The sequence below is a fragment of the Kogia breviceps genome, chromosome 7 (genome assembly GCF_026419965.1).
Source record: "Kogia breviceps isolate mKogBre1 chromosome 7, mKogBre1 haplotype 1, whole genome shotgun sequence".
Classification (NCBI taxonomy): Eukaryota; Metazoa; Chordata; class Mammalia; order Artiodactyla; family Physeteridae; genus Kogia; species Kogia breviceps.
Window position 1 is genome coordinate 26,272,794 of NC_081316.1, and position 17,438 is coordinate 26,290,231.

At 46.2% G+C, this 17,438-nt stretch overlaps 1 protein-coding gene across 11 annotated transcripts in view; it reads left to right on the forward strand.

The window, feature by feature from the left end:
- Positions 1-17,438, forward strand: part of WT1 (WT1 transcription factor) — a 176,554-nt gene that overhangs the window by 156,468 nt on the left and 2,648 nt on the right. For 6 of the 11 annotated variants that reach the window (XM_067038051.1, XM_067038056.1, XM_067038054.1 and 3 more), the window contains 4 exons: positions 10,760-10,856; positions 13,274-13,424; positions 15,049-15,138; positions 15,763-15,855. In XM_067038051.1, the coding sequence (XP_066894152.1) occupies positions 10,760-10,856; positions 13,274-13,424; positions 15,049-15,138; positions 15,763-15,855 (431 nt within the window). The remainder of the gene's footprint in view (positions 1-10,759; positions 10,857-13,273; positions 13,425-15,048; positions 15,139-15,762; positions 15,856-17,438) is intronic. The other 5 variants (XM_067038055.1, XM_067038057.1, XM_059069884.2 and 2 more) reach the window with 2 other exon arrangements.

A 17,438-nucleotide genomic window follows, 5' to 3' on the forward strand; every position in this document is an offset into this window, starting at 1 on the left:
TGCAGAATTTTATTTAAATATTGCCTGTAGACCATAACACTCAGGCAAGAGAATAACATAGCATTTGTATTGAACTAGAGGTAGTTGTGCTAGGTCAACACCAGCTCTGAATATGTACAAAAAGATAATTCTTTATCTATTCATTTTCCCAAGTCAGATTTTATAAATGGATATGAAAGTGAGTTTTGAAATTACTCTGGCTGTAGGGAAATTGCATTTGCTTTAAAGTAAAGCTTTAAACCAAGCATTCTGATGTGACCACTGAGGCTTCCACGGGGACTTCTTGACTCTAAGGCCTCTAGAACTGAATGGTTCAAGTCCAGCTGTCTCTGGCTCATCCTTGTGCACGGTGAGCATTTGTGCAGAGGCTTATTGTTTTGTTGGTTTTTATTTTGATGATTGTCCTCTCTTAAGTCTCTTTTATGCTGTAACTGCCCTCCCTGCCCCCACTTCCTCTTTTTTTCTCATGCTATGATTTGTTGAAGATGGCAGGTCAATTGATCAGTAGAATATCTCACAGTCAGAATTTGGCAGATCACTTCCTCTTATAGTCTTTTAACTTTGGATATCCATGCCCTGTATTTCCTATAAGTAAGTAGTTAGATCTGGAGGCTTGATTAGATTTGGGTTCCTTTTTTTTTTTTGGCAAGAATAATTGAGGAGTGGTGGTGTGTTCAGTCTCATCTCTTGTGTTTAAACTTTAAGGAAGCACACTTTTTAAACATGCTTCCATTGCTCTTTTCCCTCAAAACTGGCACACTAGACAGGGATGATGGTTCTCAAGGCTGGCAGCAAAGTGTATTTTCTTTCCTTTTTTTTTTTTTTGCAAAGTGTGTTTTCAACACCGGAATGAATCAGGTACCTAAGCATCTCATATATAAGCCTGAGTAGCAAAGGTGGAGAGAGAAGAAGGGTTGATGGGTAAATCCAATTTTCTGGATACACAAGAGAATGAAGTTTTCCCATGTGCTTCCCTTTACATCTGATTAATTCTGCAGAGGTGAGAAGACAGAGGTGAAGATGGGGGGATGCCCACCTGGCCAAGGGTTAGAGGTGGGAGAGAGAAATCACAGGTGGGGGGTTCCCCTTTTTGAATATTCTTATCAAATGCTAGTTGCCCTCAAAAGGCTCTTTTTCTTTCTTTCTTTTTTTTTTTTAAACCTCTTCTGTTGATAAGGGATTTCAGGGCAGTTCTGGTTTTCCTCATGTGTAAAACCTCAATTCCTTTTTATTAATCTTCTCGTTCCTGTGAAATATCAAAATTAATCATTTCTAAAGAAGCTACTCTTTAAACATTAAGTTTTTTCTGGGCTGAACCTCAATGTACAAGTTTTTAGCATGAATAGGGCTCATATTTTGTGTTATATGAGGGACATTTTTCTTTTTTTACAAACTTTCTAAGGTCACATGTTTATGTATTTTAAAGCTGTCTAGGAAGAACACACTTTCTCAAGATACATTTTAATGCGTTTTAAAGCTGTTTAGGAAAATGTACAGTCCATGCCATCACCAGAAATGAAGTGGCGAGATGTATGCTCTGCTGATAACTGCTTCTGCTTAGTTTATTTTCCCAGTTAGGTAGAAAGAAATTTTCTTGTAAAAATTGTCCTCAGTTTCAACTGCTCTATTACACATAAGCAGGCCATTTCCTGCAATTTACCTTGTGCTTTCTTATACCAAATAAGTATTGTGCCTCTGAGCAGAAGCTGAAATATTCTGAGTGCATTTTTTGAACTTGCTTTTCCTCACAGCCCCCATCCTCCTATCCTACCCACTCCTACTGTATATTTCAAACTTTCAAATGTAGCTAATTTCATTCACACCCCTGGAGAAAAGAGCTGGGAATTATTCAAGTGTCATGATGATAGAAGTGAACCCAGGATGGGCTTGCACCACCAGAATTGTCTAGCTGGTTTCGAAGGAAGAAGAGCTACACTGACCTGGACACAAACCCCATTCCTGCCACTTGCCATCTATCTGACTTCAGGCAAATAACTCAATCTCTCCTTAAACCTCAGTATTCTTTGCTGTAAAATGGGGATAATACTATTAAGTAACATTTATTGAGGGCATACCGTGTAACAAGCATTGTGCTTTACTTACCTAATCTCATTTGACCTTATAGCAGTCTAATGGCGGGGGCTGTTTTTCTCATTTTACATGAAGCTGAGGCCAGGGAGGCTAAGTCATTTGCCTAGAGTGATACCCTTAATGACTTCTAGTGTTGTGTTAATGATAAAAATATATAGATATATATGTTTTATATAAGCTAAGGATAAAAATATATAGATATGTATGTTTTATAGATCTCAATCACCAGGCTTATAAGAAGCATACAAGAAATAATTTCTGTGGTTGTTAGTCCTAATGCGTATAACCATAGACCTGAACGTTTTGTTAGGATAAAGTTACTGAGTGATATTTAATGTTTTGCTCCCCATATAGCTTGGCTCTTTGGTTTTCAAATAAACATATAAAATAGTTTACTGCTTCATTTTGTAGAGGACAAATCTCAGTCACAGAGGGTTTAGATGACTCACCCATGACCACAGAGCAAATAAATGATGGAAGTGGGCCTGGAACACACGCCTTCAGATGCAGAACCTATGTTCTTTCAGCCTAGTTTTTCAGATTAATCTGGAGATAAAGGATCCAGGTTAATTTAGCTCTGGCAAATGTATCTGGAAGAAACCAAATAAATCCAGTTCCTTTGGTATGGTAGGCTGAATAATGGCCCCCAAGGATATCCAAGTCCTAATCCTTGGAACCTGTGAATGTTGCCTTATATGGCAAAAAGGGACTTTGCAAATGTTGACTAAGTTAAGGATCTTGAGATGGGGAGATATCCTAAATGTCTGAGTGGGTCCTAAGTATAATAAGTGTCCTTATAAAACGAAGGCAGAGGGAAATTTGACTACAGAAGACAAGTAGGAGATGTGATGCGGGGAGCAAGAGGTCAAGAGTGATGTAGTGATGTGAAGAAGGGGCCAAGGAATGCAGGTGAGTTCTAGAAACTGAAAAAGGCAATGAAAGAGATTCTCCCCTCAGCCTCCAGAAGAAAACAGCCCAGCCTACACCTGGGCTTTAGTGCAGTGAGGCTGATTTTAGACTTCTGGTCTCCAGAATTGTAGGAGCATAACTTTGTGTCCTATTAAGCCACCAAATTTGTGGTAATTTGTTACAGTAACTGTAGAAAATAGATACACTTCAACTTACTGCACAGCAACTGCATTTTTCTATCTGTAACCTCAGTGCTTAAGCCTACTTTCAAATGGACCAGTGACATTTAGAGGTAAACCGCTGACCCCTGTAGATGGTAACTTATGGATTTTGCTCTAGCAACACTGGTCATTCCTGCCAGTACAGCATCCTTTCAAGCTTTCAAGGGTTTGGAAGATTCTAATACTCAGTTCTCAAAGAATCAGGCACATCCCCACCTCCACTTTGTTGCTGTGTAGAAGGAAGCAACAGAATCCAGATGGAATTTTCCAGTTTGGGTCTTAAACTTCACTGCTTAACCTTTAAAGCAGAGGTTGCAAATTGGTGGCCCTGAGGCCAGAGGTACGTTTTGTTTGACCTGACAGTGATTCTTTAAAATTTCAATAATTTGCCAGAATTTAAAACTCAGGTGATCTCATATAAAAGTCCTGATTTCTGACTTTTCTGGAGACTGGAAAGATCTGACAACACTGGGTTTATGTGATCGACAGCACTTGGCTGGTAGAGTGGGGTCCTGGCTGCCTCCTTTGGGCAGGGGCTGGGGTTGCTGTCCCTGCCAGTTCGGTGCCATCATTCTCTCCAGGGCCTTCGTCATTTATTTTTCTCACTTACTTGGTCCCTGTAGGTACCTGAGTTTGTGACTTTGCTTTAAGGAAAAAACCCCAAATCTGTATTCTGACCAGTTTAGCAAAATTATTGACCCTTGGCCAACAATCTGGAAATTCATGGAGTATTAGAGAGGTGACAGAAGAGTTGAGACTTTTGTCTTAGTTTTAGTCTTAAATGAGGCAAATATGTTAAAGTAGGAGGAAAAAACCCAGTAGATTCTGGAGCCCATAGAGCAGTGAGATTAGCATGAGTTGTTGGTAAAGCTATTAAGCTGGAGTTTGGAAAGCACATGGGGAAGAAAAGAGATTAAGAACGAAGGAAGGTATGTTAATCATATGCAAAGCAGTGCTCCAGTCTATTCTAGAATTACTAGTCTCGGTGGAAGGTCACTAATGTAATGGATCTTTATTGCAAAAAGACATCTGAAAGTTAACTTTTTTTTTTTTTTTTTTTTTGCCGTACGCAGGCCTCTCACTGTTGTGGCCTCTCCCTTGCGGAGCACAGGCTCCGGACGCGCAGGCTCAGCGCCCATGGGTCACGGGCCCAGCCGCTCCGCGGCATGTGGGATCTTCCCGGACCGGGGCACGAACCCGTGTCCCTGCATCGGCAGGCAGACTCTTAACCACTGCGCCACCAGGGAAACCCCTGAAAGTTAACTTTTGCTTCCCATATAGCTTAGTTATTTTTTGATGTCCTTGTGGATAAGATAATTATGGGCCAAGTGCTTAAATGAACGATTTGTGCCTAGTTGGACAATAAAACCAAAGGATCTGTCTTACGTATCTTTATCAAGCTGGTGAGTGGTTTCTCGTGCAGTGCTCCGGGGCAGGAAGGAAGAAGCAGTTGCATTACTCAGCCTCCTCATCGTTACCACTGGCTCTTCTCGCCACCTGCTGGACCCATGGCTGCCCTCATTACACCTAACTGTACTTCCCTGTGCTCTCCCTGATTATCTTGGCCAAAGAGTCATCAAATCCATTCCCCCTGTCATTCAGCCAAGTCCAGTATCTTATCTGTCAAAGAGAAATTTATGAGGCAACAGAACAGTAAAACATGAAAACATTTTATAAAGCATCAGTTTTTTTCCCTAAGAAGTTCCAGCCTCACTCAGGCTTGGTTCGTGTGCCTTTCTGTGTGTGGTGCCACGGTTCCTTTACTTTCCCCTCATTGTCTGGCTTGGAAGGTAGACCTAGTCACTGCATGCATTTCTACCCTAAGGGAGATACGGGGTCTCTCAACTGCTTGGTCTGGTGGGATTCATGCTCTGCTCTAGAACCTGCTTTCTGATATCAGCTTCATGAATGATAACACCCTTGTCTCTGAGTCATGACCAATTGTTACCCCACAACTATCCGGGGCTCTGTGATTCCTTTATTTGAAAGGTGTATCATTGGCCCCAGAAATCTCTTCTCTAGGCTGATAGCTCCTTGCCCTTTAATGGTTTCAGACCTCTAGGAATCCTACCTTCATTCCTATTTGTTTCCTCCACAGCATACTTATTGGAACTTTTAAAGTCTGATCTCTTTGGGGGTAAAGCTTGGTTTCACTTCACCATTTAAGTTAGCAGCTGGGTCTTAACAATAGCTATTGACCCAACGGCAGCTGCCATCTTCCTGAGCTTTTCTGTCTCAGATTAACCCCTGCTTATGCTCTGTTGGACTGGACCCCATCTAAATGACCAGATTCTTTTTTTTTTTTTTTTTTTTTTTTTGCGGTACGCGGGCCTCTCACTGTCGCGGCCTCTCCCGTTGCGGAGCACAGGCTCCGGACGCGCAACCTCAGCGGCCATGGCTCACGGGCCCAGCCGCTCCGCGGCACGTGGGATCTTCCCGGACCGGGGCACGAACCCGCGTCCCCTGCATCGGCAGGCGGACTGACAACCGCTGCGCCACCAGGGAAGCCCAATGACCAGATTCTTTATGATGGCTTCCCTCAGGTTGCCCTATGGCGAGACCTTCTAGAATCTTATCACTGCCTTGGATACCAGAGAATAACTATACATACTGTTAATATAATAGTTCCCAACAACAGCAAGGAAGAGTTTTTCCTCTTATGAAAACAGAAAAGGTGCTTTTCAAATGTTGAGGTAACATGAAATGGGATGGAAAGCAAATGCTTTGGAAGCCAAATCAAAAAGATTTCAACAGTTGAGGATAGCTTGCTAAAAGAAATAGAATGGGATTTGAAGGATAAATGCGTAGTCCTGAATTGCAGTTAAAAAAAAAAAATCACGCCTTCAAGTTCAAGGTTGGAATACCTGCCTTAATTGTGGTTCGTGCTAGGGTGGGAGTTGGAGATTTTATTTGACTAAGGAAGACTGCTCTGACCTGAGTGCTAAGACGGGGTGTGCTCTTAGGTGTGTTAGCAGTGCTCTGTCCAGGTTGAGAAGGGAAGCCCCAGACCCTCTGCCGAGGGATTGAGCTCTGGCAGCCTGTGGGCATAACACATTGTATTGACTAGCATACTGATTATGAAAAATTCGGAATGGAATCTCTTTGGGTAAGGCATATACTCTCCAGTGTTAGGTATTTATGTTACTTCTCTGATTCTAAAGACTTAAGAAAAGTTTATTTTTGGCTGCTTTGGGTCTTTGTGGCTGCGTGTGGGCTTTCTCTAGTTGCGGCGAGCAGGGGCTGCTCTTCTTTGCAGTGTGCAGGCTTCTCATTGCGGTGGCTTCTCTTGTTGCGGAGCACGGGCTCTAGGGCACTCAGTCTTCAGTAGTTATGGCCCACGGGCTCTAGAGCACAGGCTCAGTCGCTGTGGTGCACGGGCTTAGTTGCTCCTCCTCCGGGATCTTCCCGGACCAGGGATGGAACCCGTGTCCCCTGCATTGGCAGGTGGGTTCTTAACCACTGTGCCACTGGCGAAGTCCCTCTAAAGACTCTTGTGGTCCTCCTTTCTCAGTCCCTTATTTAAATACTGTTCACGGGTACCAGGGTCCATCCTAAGCTTACACTTTGAGAGGGACTTTGTAAAATGAAGGGGGTGAAGAAGAGGATGATCTGGAAAGCACGGGAATTAGACGCCAGTTCACGCTGTCATAGTTGTGAGAGCCACAGCTCTGTAGTCTGGAGAGCTGTCTTCAGGTACCTGAAGGATTGTCATGTGGAAGAGGAGTTAGATTCAGTCCATCTCCGGGAATTTTTCAGGACTATGCACCTTCCTTCAGTCACACAGTTGAGAGGATACAGAGGGGAGCAAGTCAGTCTGTCTGTCCTCAAGGCCAAGTTTACCATACAGTGGAGGAGATACACAGAGATGGCTGTAAAATAGTAATACTCTCTGGTTCTCCAGAAGACAGAAATGAGGAGGCAGATTTCTGCTCAGTTTAGAAAGCCCTTTCCTAACAATTAGAGCCCTCCGCAAGTGGAGTGGGCTGCCTTCAAAACTAGCCACCAGTCATGTTGTCCAGCTCATGAGGATGAGCTGGAGAAGCTTTGAATGGGGGTCAGAGTAGATGATTTTTTCTGCCTTTATTAATCTATGGTTCCAAGTCCCCTGACTTGCTTTCCTTTACTAACCCAAAGAGAGTTATTACCATAGTGAATGCCCACGGGTTGTACTCAGTGTTCTAGGCAGACCACGCTGGGAAGAGTGTGAGGTTGCAGCGTTTCTACTGTGTGGAATTGCACTGGTGGGTTTGTCTTATGGAGACACAAGAGCCAATAAGCAGGGACCTGGCTGGTTTTCTTGTTCACGGACCTGGTAGAAGAATCTAGTGGCGTATTTGGCAGGTACAATCTTGTTGTTTCTTTTGTTTGTTGGTTGCATCTGGCCGTGAGGATCATGACATCCCCTTTGAGTGGTGCAACACTTCATTTCCTGGGACAAGTATCCTGAGAAAAGTCTATTTCCTATGTCCCCCACCCCCACCCCCACCCCCGACCCCCGCTGCTCCAGGAATCCAGATAGCATCCAGAGATTAGCTCCCAAGACAGGAGATTCCACGTTCTTCCTCTTTGATGGTGGAACTTTAAAATAAGTCAGACTTGTATCGTGGGGTCTCTAAAACTCCCTCAGCCCTACAAAACATGTAAGTCACATTTTGGCTCCATGCAGAAGGCTAAACCAAGCAAAGGCAGCTTCTCTTCACAGCCTTTGAGGCAAAATCTGGCAGCACCATTCTTGTCTCTTTCTGTCGCCACATCGCCGTTCTCATCAGCTCTCCCTTCCCCACTGTCTATATAATGTAAGGAGGGTAGATAGGGCCTCTTTCTTTTGGCAAGCTCATTCTAAGGTTCTGAAAGGCAGACACTATCTGAGTTTGGCATTTCTTTCCAATGTTTGTGTGTCTGACTCTGGGTCATCTCTTCGGTACATTTTCCCCAGGTATGTCAGAAATCACCTAAAGGATGTGGAGATGAGGTATAGGAGGTTAGGGGGAGCAGAACTGCCACCCACTTCCCCCAGCTGCTCTCACTGCTCTGTGAGAAGGAGAGAGGCAATTCTTTCTAAGAAGTTTGGAGCCCCGAGCTTCCCTGGTGGCGCAGTGGTTGAGAGCACGCCTGCCGATGCAGGGGACGCGGGTTCGTGCCCCGGTCCGGGAAGATCCCACGTGCCGCGGAGCGGCTGGGCCCGTGAGCCATGGCCGCTGAGCCTGCGCGTCCGGAGCCTGTGCTCCACAACGGGAGAGGTCACAGCAGTGAGAGGCCCGCGTACCACAAAAAAAAATAAAAAGTTTGGAGCCAGAGCCAAATGTGAAACGCCACAGCTGCTGTGGCCGCAGGGTGTGTGGACATGTCCGTCGCCCTGGCATGTGCCCTTCTCTTCCAGGAGTTCTCTCCCCTGGTTGAGTGAGAGTTGAGCCAGTCCTGGATGGAGTGGGCTGCCGGCCTCCTGCATCGGGCCCCTGGGAATGTCTAGAGTAACAGTGGCAGAGGGTAGGGGTTCTCAGCTCTGACAGACAGTTGATTGCACCCAGAGGCTTAAAAAAATGCATAGTAGTCCCCAGAGGTAGTTTATTTATAAATGCTTGCAATTTTATTTTGTTTTAGTTTTTTGGCACAATCACTTTAATTTTTATTAGATTATAGTTGATTTACAACGTTGTGTTACTTTCTGCTGTACAGCAAAGTGTATCAGTTATGCATATACATATATACTCTTTTTTAGATTCTTTTCCCATACAGGTCATTACAGAGAATTGGGAAGAGTTCACTGTGTTATACTATAGGTCCTTATTAGTTATCTATTTTATATATAGTAGTGTGTATATGTCAGTCCCAGTCTCTCAATTTATCCCTCCCCCACCCCCAAGGTAATTTTTTAAGCAGCTTTATATATTTCGCATACTATACCATTCACCCATTTGCAGCGTACAGTTCAGTGGTTTTAGTATATTCACAGAGTTGTATGACCAGTGCCACAATTTGAGGACATTTTTACCAGTCACCCCCCATTTCCCCTCAAAATCCTCAGTCCTAGGCATCCAACCACCCATCTACTTTCTGTCTCTATAAATTTGCCTATTCTGTACACTTCTTCTAAAGAGAGTCACACAACAGGCGGTCCTTTGTGACGGACTTCTTTCTCTTAGCATAATGTTTTCAAGGTTTGTCCCTTGTCATGTACCAGTACTTCATTCCCTTTATTGTCAAATAATATTCCATTTTAGGAATATACTATATTTTCTTTCTTTCTTTTTTTTTTTTGCGGTACGCGGGCCTCTCACTGTTGTGGCCTCTCCCGTTGCGGAGCACAGGCTCCGGACGCACAGGCTCAGCGGCCATGGCTCACGGGTCCAGCCTTTCCGCGGCATGTGGGATCCTCCCGGACAGGGGCACGAACCCGTGTCTGCTGCATCGGCAGGCGGACTCTCAACTGCTGCGCCACCAGGGAAGCCCCACTATATTTTCTTTATCCACCGTCAGCCAATGGAAGTTTGGGTTGATTCCACTTTTTGGCTGTTGTGAATAATGCTGCCAGTAAACAATGTGTACAAGTTTTTGCGGAGAAATATATTTTCATTTCCTCTGGGAATATACCTAGAAGTGGAATTTCTGGGCCATATGATAACTTTATGTCTAACCTTTTGAGGAACTGCCAGACATTGTCCAAGCAGCTGTACCATTTTACAGAGGCGTTTCATAAAAGCTCCCCGTGGTGAGTCTAGATATGATTATACTGTGCTGCCCGTGTGGGTTGGAACCCTCACTCTGCCTCATCTGGAAGTAAAATAACTGCAGCACAGAGATCAGCTGGTACCTGAAGGGGAGAATACTTTTAGAGCAGAACATCCACCCCTTCGAAGGTGTTCTTTTCAACTTTCTCCATCCCTCAGCTCTGGATAGTAGTCCAAAGTCAACTGAGCTCTGACTAGAGGACTGGTCAGAGGAAGGAAGGAGGAAGATTACCTGTCCAGTGTCCACCTAGGGTATGGGTTGGCTGCAAAGAGTTAAGCTTATCTGGAAAACTGATCTGTGGGTTAAGTGCAGCAGAGCCACAGATGTGTAATCCCCACCTCTGAGGATGTGACATCTCTTCTTGTAAGTGTCATCACTTAGTTGGTGCTATCTGGTAAAAACTGAGTCATGAGGTGCCAACAAAAATTCCTTGCACTCAATGTGAAACTCGAAGCATCTGCTCATTCCTGAGATATTCACAGCTGTCAACCCCGTTTTGATGGTAAACAATTTGCTGCAGATGAAATCCTGCACTGTGACTTTCCCTGGCTTGTCTGAGAGAGGCATACACCCAGGTGGTGTGCCCTCGAGAATGTGAGCGTGAGGGGCTGCGTGAGGGAGACCCGAGGATGGAGCAGCGCCCCCTTTCACAGAGCCCTGTTTCCAAAGCGGCCCCAGTGGAGGAAGACAGAAACCAACCGTGTCGTCCCGAGAGCTTTTAAAGAACATTCCTTCCGCTGCAGATGTGCGGTTCCAAAGGGTGCCTGTGAAGCAGCCTGAGTCTTGTTCTCCCTTCTTTGTGTTTGCAGCCACGGCACGGGGTACGATAGTGATAACCACACCACTCCCATCCTCTGTGGTGCCCAGTACAGGATACACACCCACGGCGTCTTCAGGGGCATTCAGGTGGGTATGTGGGGATCCCAGATGCCTCTTTCCTTCCCAGCAGTCTTTCACTTCCTTGCTGAAGGCCATTTGGCCCTGGCAAGTCTGTTCCTAATTGTAGGCTCCTGTGACAGCAGGGACTCCTTCTCTTCCACTGGGGCAGGTTGGGGGCCTCCTCCTCTCCAGAGGCCAGTGTGGATGTGGCCGCCTCCCTGACTCAGACCAGGATGCTTCCTGCAGAACCCCTTCCCTTCCTCTTTCACTGCTTAACTCACCTTCTCCAGGGTGGGCCACACACATCTTGTATCGGGGGGTAAATGAGCTTGAATTAATGACCTGGACTCTTGACTTGTAAGGAGACTTGGTCTGCAAGGTAAAAAGTGACCGAAGTTAGAGTCTATCATTGCTAATAATAACAATAACAATAATAACAGCACCATGTATGGCTGGACACTTTCTATATGCCAGGCATTGTGTTAAGTTTTATACATGGGCGTTTTTTAAAAGATAGAATTCATTTTTTTCGAGCAGTTTTAGGTTTAAGGAAAAACAGAAAGTACAGAGAGTTCCCATATCCACCCCCCAGCCCATCCCTTGGTCTCCCCTATTATTAATATCTTGTACTGGTGGTACATTTGTTACAACGATGAGCCAATATTGATACATTATTAACTGAAGTCCATAGTTTACATTAGGGTTCACTTTGTGTGTTGTGCAGTTCTAAGGGAGAGTAAAGAAAGCAAAGTAAAAAGGCTGACGTTTTCAGAGAATTCAGGAAACTCGATGGAAGGCCACCTCCAGGGAGGCTCTTTTGGATGCTCAGAGCTATGCCCAGTTACCAAGGGTCTGTGTTTGTGACTCTGGCATGTGACTCAGTGTCTGCAACGTGAGGAACGGCTGAGATACTTTCACCGGCCTAGTCAGCACACTAGAAACAAATTGTGTGTGGGCCAAGTCCTCACGTGATGTGTGGGGCAAGTGCTCTGAGATGTTCTGATTAATGTTTCCAGAAGCGTCATAGCGATAGAAAAGCGTGCTCCCTCATCTCAGGCCTTCCAATGGTGGGAAAAAAGGCAAGGGTTACAGAAATATGATGGAAATCAGATGGAAATCAGACAAGTACCGTCAGACTCTTCCACCAGGACCGGCTGACATTGACAACTGAGATTTGTATCCTATTGCCGTGTGTGCTGATGAATTAAAGGAAATGTAAAAAGCTCCTTTCGCCTTCCTTTCCACCAAGCCCAGTTTGTCAGACTCGCTATCATGGCCTCTGATAGACTCCAGACCAGACGGGTGTTCATTTTCTGCTAGAGTAGACCAATCGGACACAGCTGGCCCACCGTTTAAGCTTATGCCACATTTTGACTTGAGGCACTGCGGCCCATCAATAGCAGAGCTGTATGAGACTACTGTATGTTTTGTTCAGAAAGACCTCACGGTGCAAGGCAGTGTGAAATAAGAACGCCAACAGGAGCTTGGGGGTGGTGTGGGAAGTGCACAGGGCAGGAGTGGGTTAAGCTCAGACGTGTTTCCAGGTCTTAACACAAACTATGGCCGTGCTCTTGGGCCTTGACTGCACATCTGTGAGAGCATAAGGGATACAGTGATTCCCTCAGGCTGTTCCCCCACTGTTCCTGCCTATGACTCATTGGTCCCAGGAGCCTAAGGGGCTTTTGCCTCACTGTTTCCCTGTAGCTCCTTTTCATGGAGGACCGGCCATGCACACACTCACTCGCACAAGATAAGGGGAATCAGAAGAATGCCCTGAGATGGACACGTGAAGTGGACGGAAGACGGACACAGTGTTAATGCGTGTCTCTAGGAAAGGATTGCCCTGGCTACACCATGGCGCTCCTGGAGTTTCAGCTCCCTTCACAGACAGAACCTCCGTATCCCAGGAGCTCCTTCTTCCTTGTCATTTACTCATATGTGGAAGGTCTGCTCAGTTGGGGGTTCATTTAATATCCTTTGTTTTTCTCTACTAAGGACTTCCCAACCCATTGCAGATTGGGCCCAAGGTCATGTGGCCGGGTGTCCCAAGTGGGAGGGAATAGAATCGAACCTGGAGCTTTGGGCTTCCAGACCTCACTGCCGCAAGAGGAGAAGCTGAGAGACAGGATGGATTGGGAGCTCTTCCAGTCACCAGCGTTTCTTTTCCAGATGCTCTAGATCAGCAGCACCAAACAGACTTTATTTCAAGTCCCCGTTCTGGTTGATAGCCATGATGATGTTAGAGCACTGCGTTGTAGAATATACTGCTCTGTCACCCATCAGTGACATCTGCTACGGGTGCCTCGGGTGTGGTGGGGAGTGGGCTCAGGCCTCACATCCGCCATCCCTTCTTTGGGAATGCTTCAACGCTCACTTTCCTTCGGACCAACAGGAATGTTCACCTGTGCCTTAAAACCTCCGTTTCTCTTACACTCTGCCTGTAGGACGTGCGGCGAGTGCCCGGAGTAGCCCCGACTCTTGTTCGGTCGGCATCTGAGACCAGTGAGAAACGCCCCTTCATGTGTGCTTACCCGGGCTGCAATAAGAGATATTTTAAGCTGTCTCACTTACAGATGCACAGCCGGAAGCACACTGGTAAGTGCGTCCACTGTCCAGCCTTGGCTCTGGTGGCCTTTGGGCAGCGGTGGCCCAGGAGCCCCTGCTCCTGGCTCCTGCGCTGCCACGACACAGGTGATTTCTGGGATGGAAAGTAAGGTGCTGCTTTCAAAGATCTGGCCCAGGTGATGGAAAAAGGATGCCAGGTCATTTTCTATCCTGATTGTCCATCCTTTATTAAAGAAGGGCAGAGCAGAGTAGGTGGAGAGAGAATTCCACAGAATTCAAGAGACCTGACTAAGAGTCTCTTGGCAAGAGTTTTGGGGAATGGTGAGCTCTGTATAGCAGGAATATAGATTAATCAGGGAAACAGAGGGGGTCATGAGGCTGGAAGGGTAACCAGGCACTCACTGCCCAGCAACAGAAAGAGCCGGCTGATCCTGGGAAGGCTTGCTCTACATTCCAGAATGCTGGTGACTCAGAATTCTCATAAGAAGGTGGGATGGCCCAGGGTTGCTCCGTGCATTCAGGGGGCGCAGCTCCCAGGATTTGGCTGAACTTTCTCCAGTGAGGACAGGGGTGGGGCTTCTCCATTCTGAGGCAGGAGGTTGTGTACTCCCACTCCTGACTTCTCTCGGGTAAAAGGATACCAACAACTCTAAAGGCTCTGGCTCCTGGTTTAACTTGAGCACCTCACAACCATGGAGCTGTTTATGCCTGACTCAGGAATGGGAAGTCAGTAGCAGAGAACACCACATCTTCAGGCCATAAAACATAAAACACTTATTTCACGGGGCTGGCTCCAAGGCACATCCATCCCAGAATTCTGCCTCAGACTCAGCCTAGGACTTAAGACTGCTTTGGTTTATTATTTGTTTAAATATTCTCTGCCAGTACTTTTTGAGCACTGTCTCTGTGCTAGGCACTGGGCTAAGACCCTTATGTGGATGGTCTGTTTTAATCTGCTTATAAATCCTTGGAAGTTGTCGGATTATTGGCTCCATTTCACAGTGAGGAAATGACACCTCAACCAGCACTTTAAGTGGAAGAGCTGGACCTGACCCCAGCGTCAGACTCCAGAACGTGAATTCCCTTCACTGTTTTTTTTTTTTTTTTTTAATTTAATTTATTTATTTTTGGCTGCGTTGGGTCTTGTGTTGCTGTGCATGGGCTTTCTCTAGCTGCAGCGAGCGGGGGCTACTCTTTGTTGCGGTGCGCGGGCTTCTCACTGCCGTGGCTTCTCTTCTTGCGGAGCACGGGCTTTAGATGCGCCGGCTTCAGTAGTTGTGGCATGCGAGCTCAGTAGTTGTGGTGCCCGGGCTTAGTTGCTCCGTGACATGTGGGATCTTCCTGGACCAGGGCTCGAACCCGTGTCCCCTGCATTGGCAGGCGGATTCCTAACCACTGGGCCACCAGGGAAGTCCCCCTCCGTTCACTTCTAGTGCATCCTTATTCACGCAACCCCCTTCTACGCCTCCTGCCCACGAGTGTATGTATAGGTGGGCATTTAACCTCACACTGCGGTTGGCAGCACATTCCTGAAACCTTCCACCCAAGTGCCTTCAGCATTTTGAGATCCCTTCAATCCCAGGAAGAGAAGTTGCCTCTAATGAGATCTTCATTTCCAGTATAATTTTCAAACGGAATATGTGTCTCCCCCAAGGTGAGAAGCCATACCAGTGTGACTTCAAGGACTGTGAGCGAAGGTTTTCTCGTTCAGACCAGCTCAAAAGACACCAAAGGAGACACACAGGTTTGTAGGCTCACTTCTCATTGCTGGCAGTGTGTTCCCTCGGGTCATGGTTGATTTTGTGATTCTCTTTATTGTTCAATATGGATGTGAGAGGGTCAGCCATTCGTTTAGTTTCTCCAATAATTTTTTCCCCCTAATCTCTGGGGATTTACCTTCCCTTAAGGGGGAAAAAAAAAAAAAAAGAAGAAGAAGAAGAAAGGAAAGAAAAAGAAACATCCCATATTTCCCCTGAAAACCAGAGAGCCATAGCCATGATATCCCCGCTAGCAATTTGCTGATGATACACTGAGTGTCAGTAAAGAACATGGGTGGTGGAGAGCAAGATCCCATTTGTATTGTGTGATTCACTTTTTCAGTCTCAGACACAGCTGAGAACTTGGTGAGAAGCTGGACGTTTGTGGTTAAGCAGTAGTTGTTCCCAAGACCACAGGTCTTCAAGGATTACTGTGTACAATCAGGTGGTTCCTGCTGGGCCTGGGGTACTGGGGAAATCTGAGGGCGAGGCAGATATTGCAGGCGTGGCTGGAGATGCCTGGCTCCTCGGGCCGCTGGGAAGCAGGGCTTGTGGGCCTTGCTTTGCCCCCCATGGTTAGGGCCACGGCTAGACCTTCTCTGTCCGTTTAGGTGTGAAACCATTCCAGTGTAAAACTTGTCAGCGAAAGTTCTCCCGGTCTGACCATCTGAAGACCCACACCAGGACTCATACAGGTAAAACAAGTGCGTAAACTTTTCTTCACATTTACTTTTCATTATTTTTTTAAACTACTGTTGAATGGAGTTGCTTGTGATGAGAGAGATTGGAAAAAACAAGTGTAAAGGTTCTAGGCAGGTTTAGATTCAGTGGAGAGAAAGGACAGTGCGTGGCTATCTTTAAATAACAACATTGTTTAAGAAGGAATGAGGGTGGGGGACACAGAGCGTAAGAGATGTGAAAAGAACTCTTTTCATGAGTGTCCAGAATGGAGTGAAGAGATAAGCTAGGTCCCTGCTGTTCCCAATTTGTTGCACCACATTTTTATCAACTCAGTTTGATAGGATAATCAACCTTACAGAAAAACAGCAAAAATTCTAGCAAGCCAAACACTTATTTTCCTGAAAGTTTGCGTTTCACAACACTGTTTTTCAGAGGCCTGAATCTTTGCTCTGCTCAAAGTTAATGCTGCAGGAGCAGTCATGGTTTCTGCCAGACCCATATCAGTGTGTGGGTATTATTTCCTTCGTACTAGAACAGAGAGGGGAATAGGACATTAATTCACCGGCTGCTGGAAGTTTTTGCTTCTCCACAAGGCTGGTGTGATTCATAATGAAAATAGCACCATCTTTGTTGTGTATTTTCTAGCTTTGGAGGGAGGGCCAATGCTTAGGTTTAATCTCATTTTATCTTCACAACATCCTCGGAAGAAGAGCAGGGTAGGCACGTTTTATCCCCATTTTACAGATGAGGAGGCTGAGGCACGTGATAAAATGACTTTGTCTAAAGTCCCAAAGCTAGTAAGTAGCCAACGCAGTTCCATCTTCGCCCAGCCCACCTACCCACTGCCTTCTTTGTTGGGGAAAGAGCCTGGGTTCACCTTGCAGCCCAGGGAGGCTAGAGAATAAAGAAGAGACCCAAGGTCAGCCGAGTTGAATTCCACTGAGAGACTGAGGAGAATGAATGATGACTGACAGGAGAAGAGGTTGGGGTTTGTCCATCAGGAGGTGTTCTTTGACAGCATGGCTGGTGGTGGGAGTGAGGAACAGGAGCCAGATCAGGAAGAGCAGAGGAACAGTGAGTAGGAGGTGAGGGAAACGTGAGGTCGTGAGCCCCTGTGAAGTCCTGGAGTCTCAGCCCCAACAGGCCGTACTGACAGTCAAGGCACCTGTGCCCCAGAGTTGGTGGGATGGGCGCCTCATTCCCTTACTCACGTGCCTTTGGTGTCACTTCTTTGCCTTAGTCCTGAGCTCATAACTTGGTGGGAACGAGTTATCATCGCTTGTACCCTGCCCCCTACCCCGTGCATATCTGTATATGTACAAAGTGACCTATGACACCAGCAGACTGTTTAATGCTCTGATTGACTGGCCTCCAGTTCTGACCCTGGAACAGCGCCTCTCCTGGGACATTGCTCAGTGCTTGTCCCATCCAGTAGTTCTCAGAGAAAGCAACGTGGGACTGACTAGCCATATCCTGAGAACATCCCTAGGTGGTACGGGAAAAGGCTCTTGCAATGTTTTTACTCAGGATAAAGCTATGGCTGTATTTCCATTCTGTCGAGGTCCAATGCATCGAGGTATGATGCAGCCAAGTGTGTGGGCTTTGG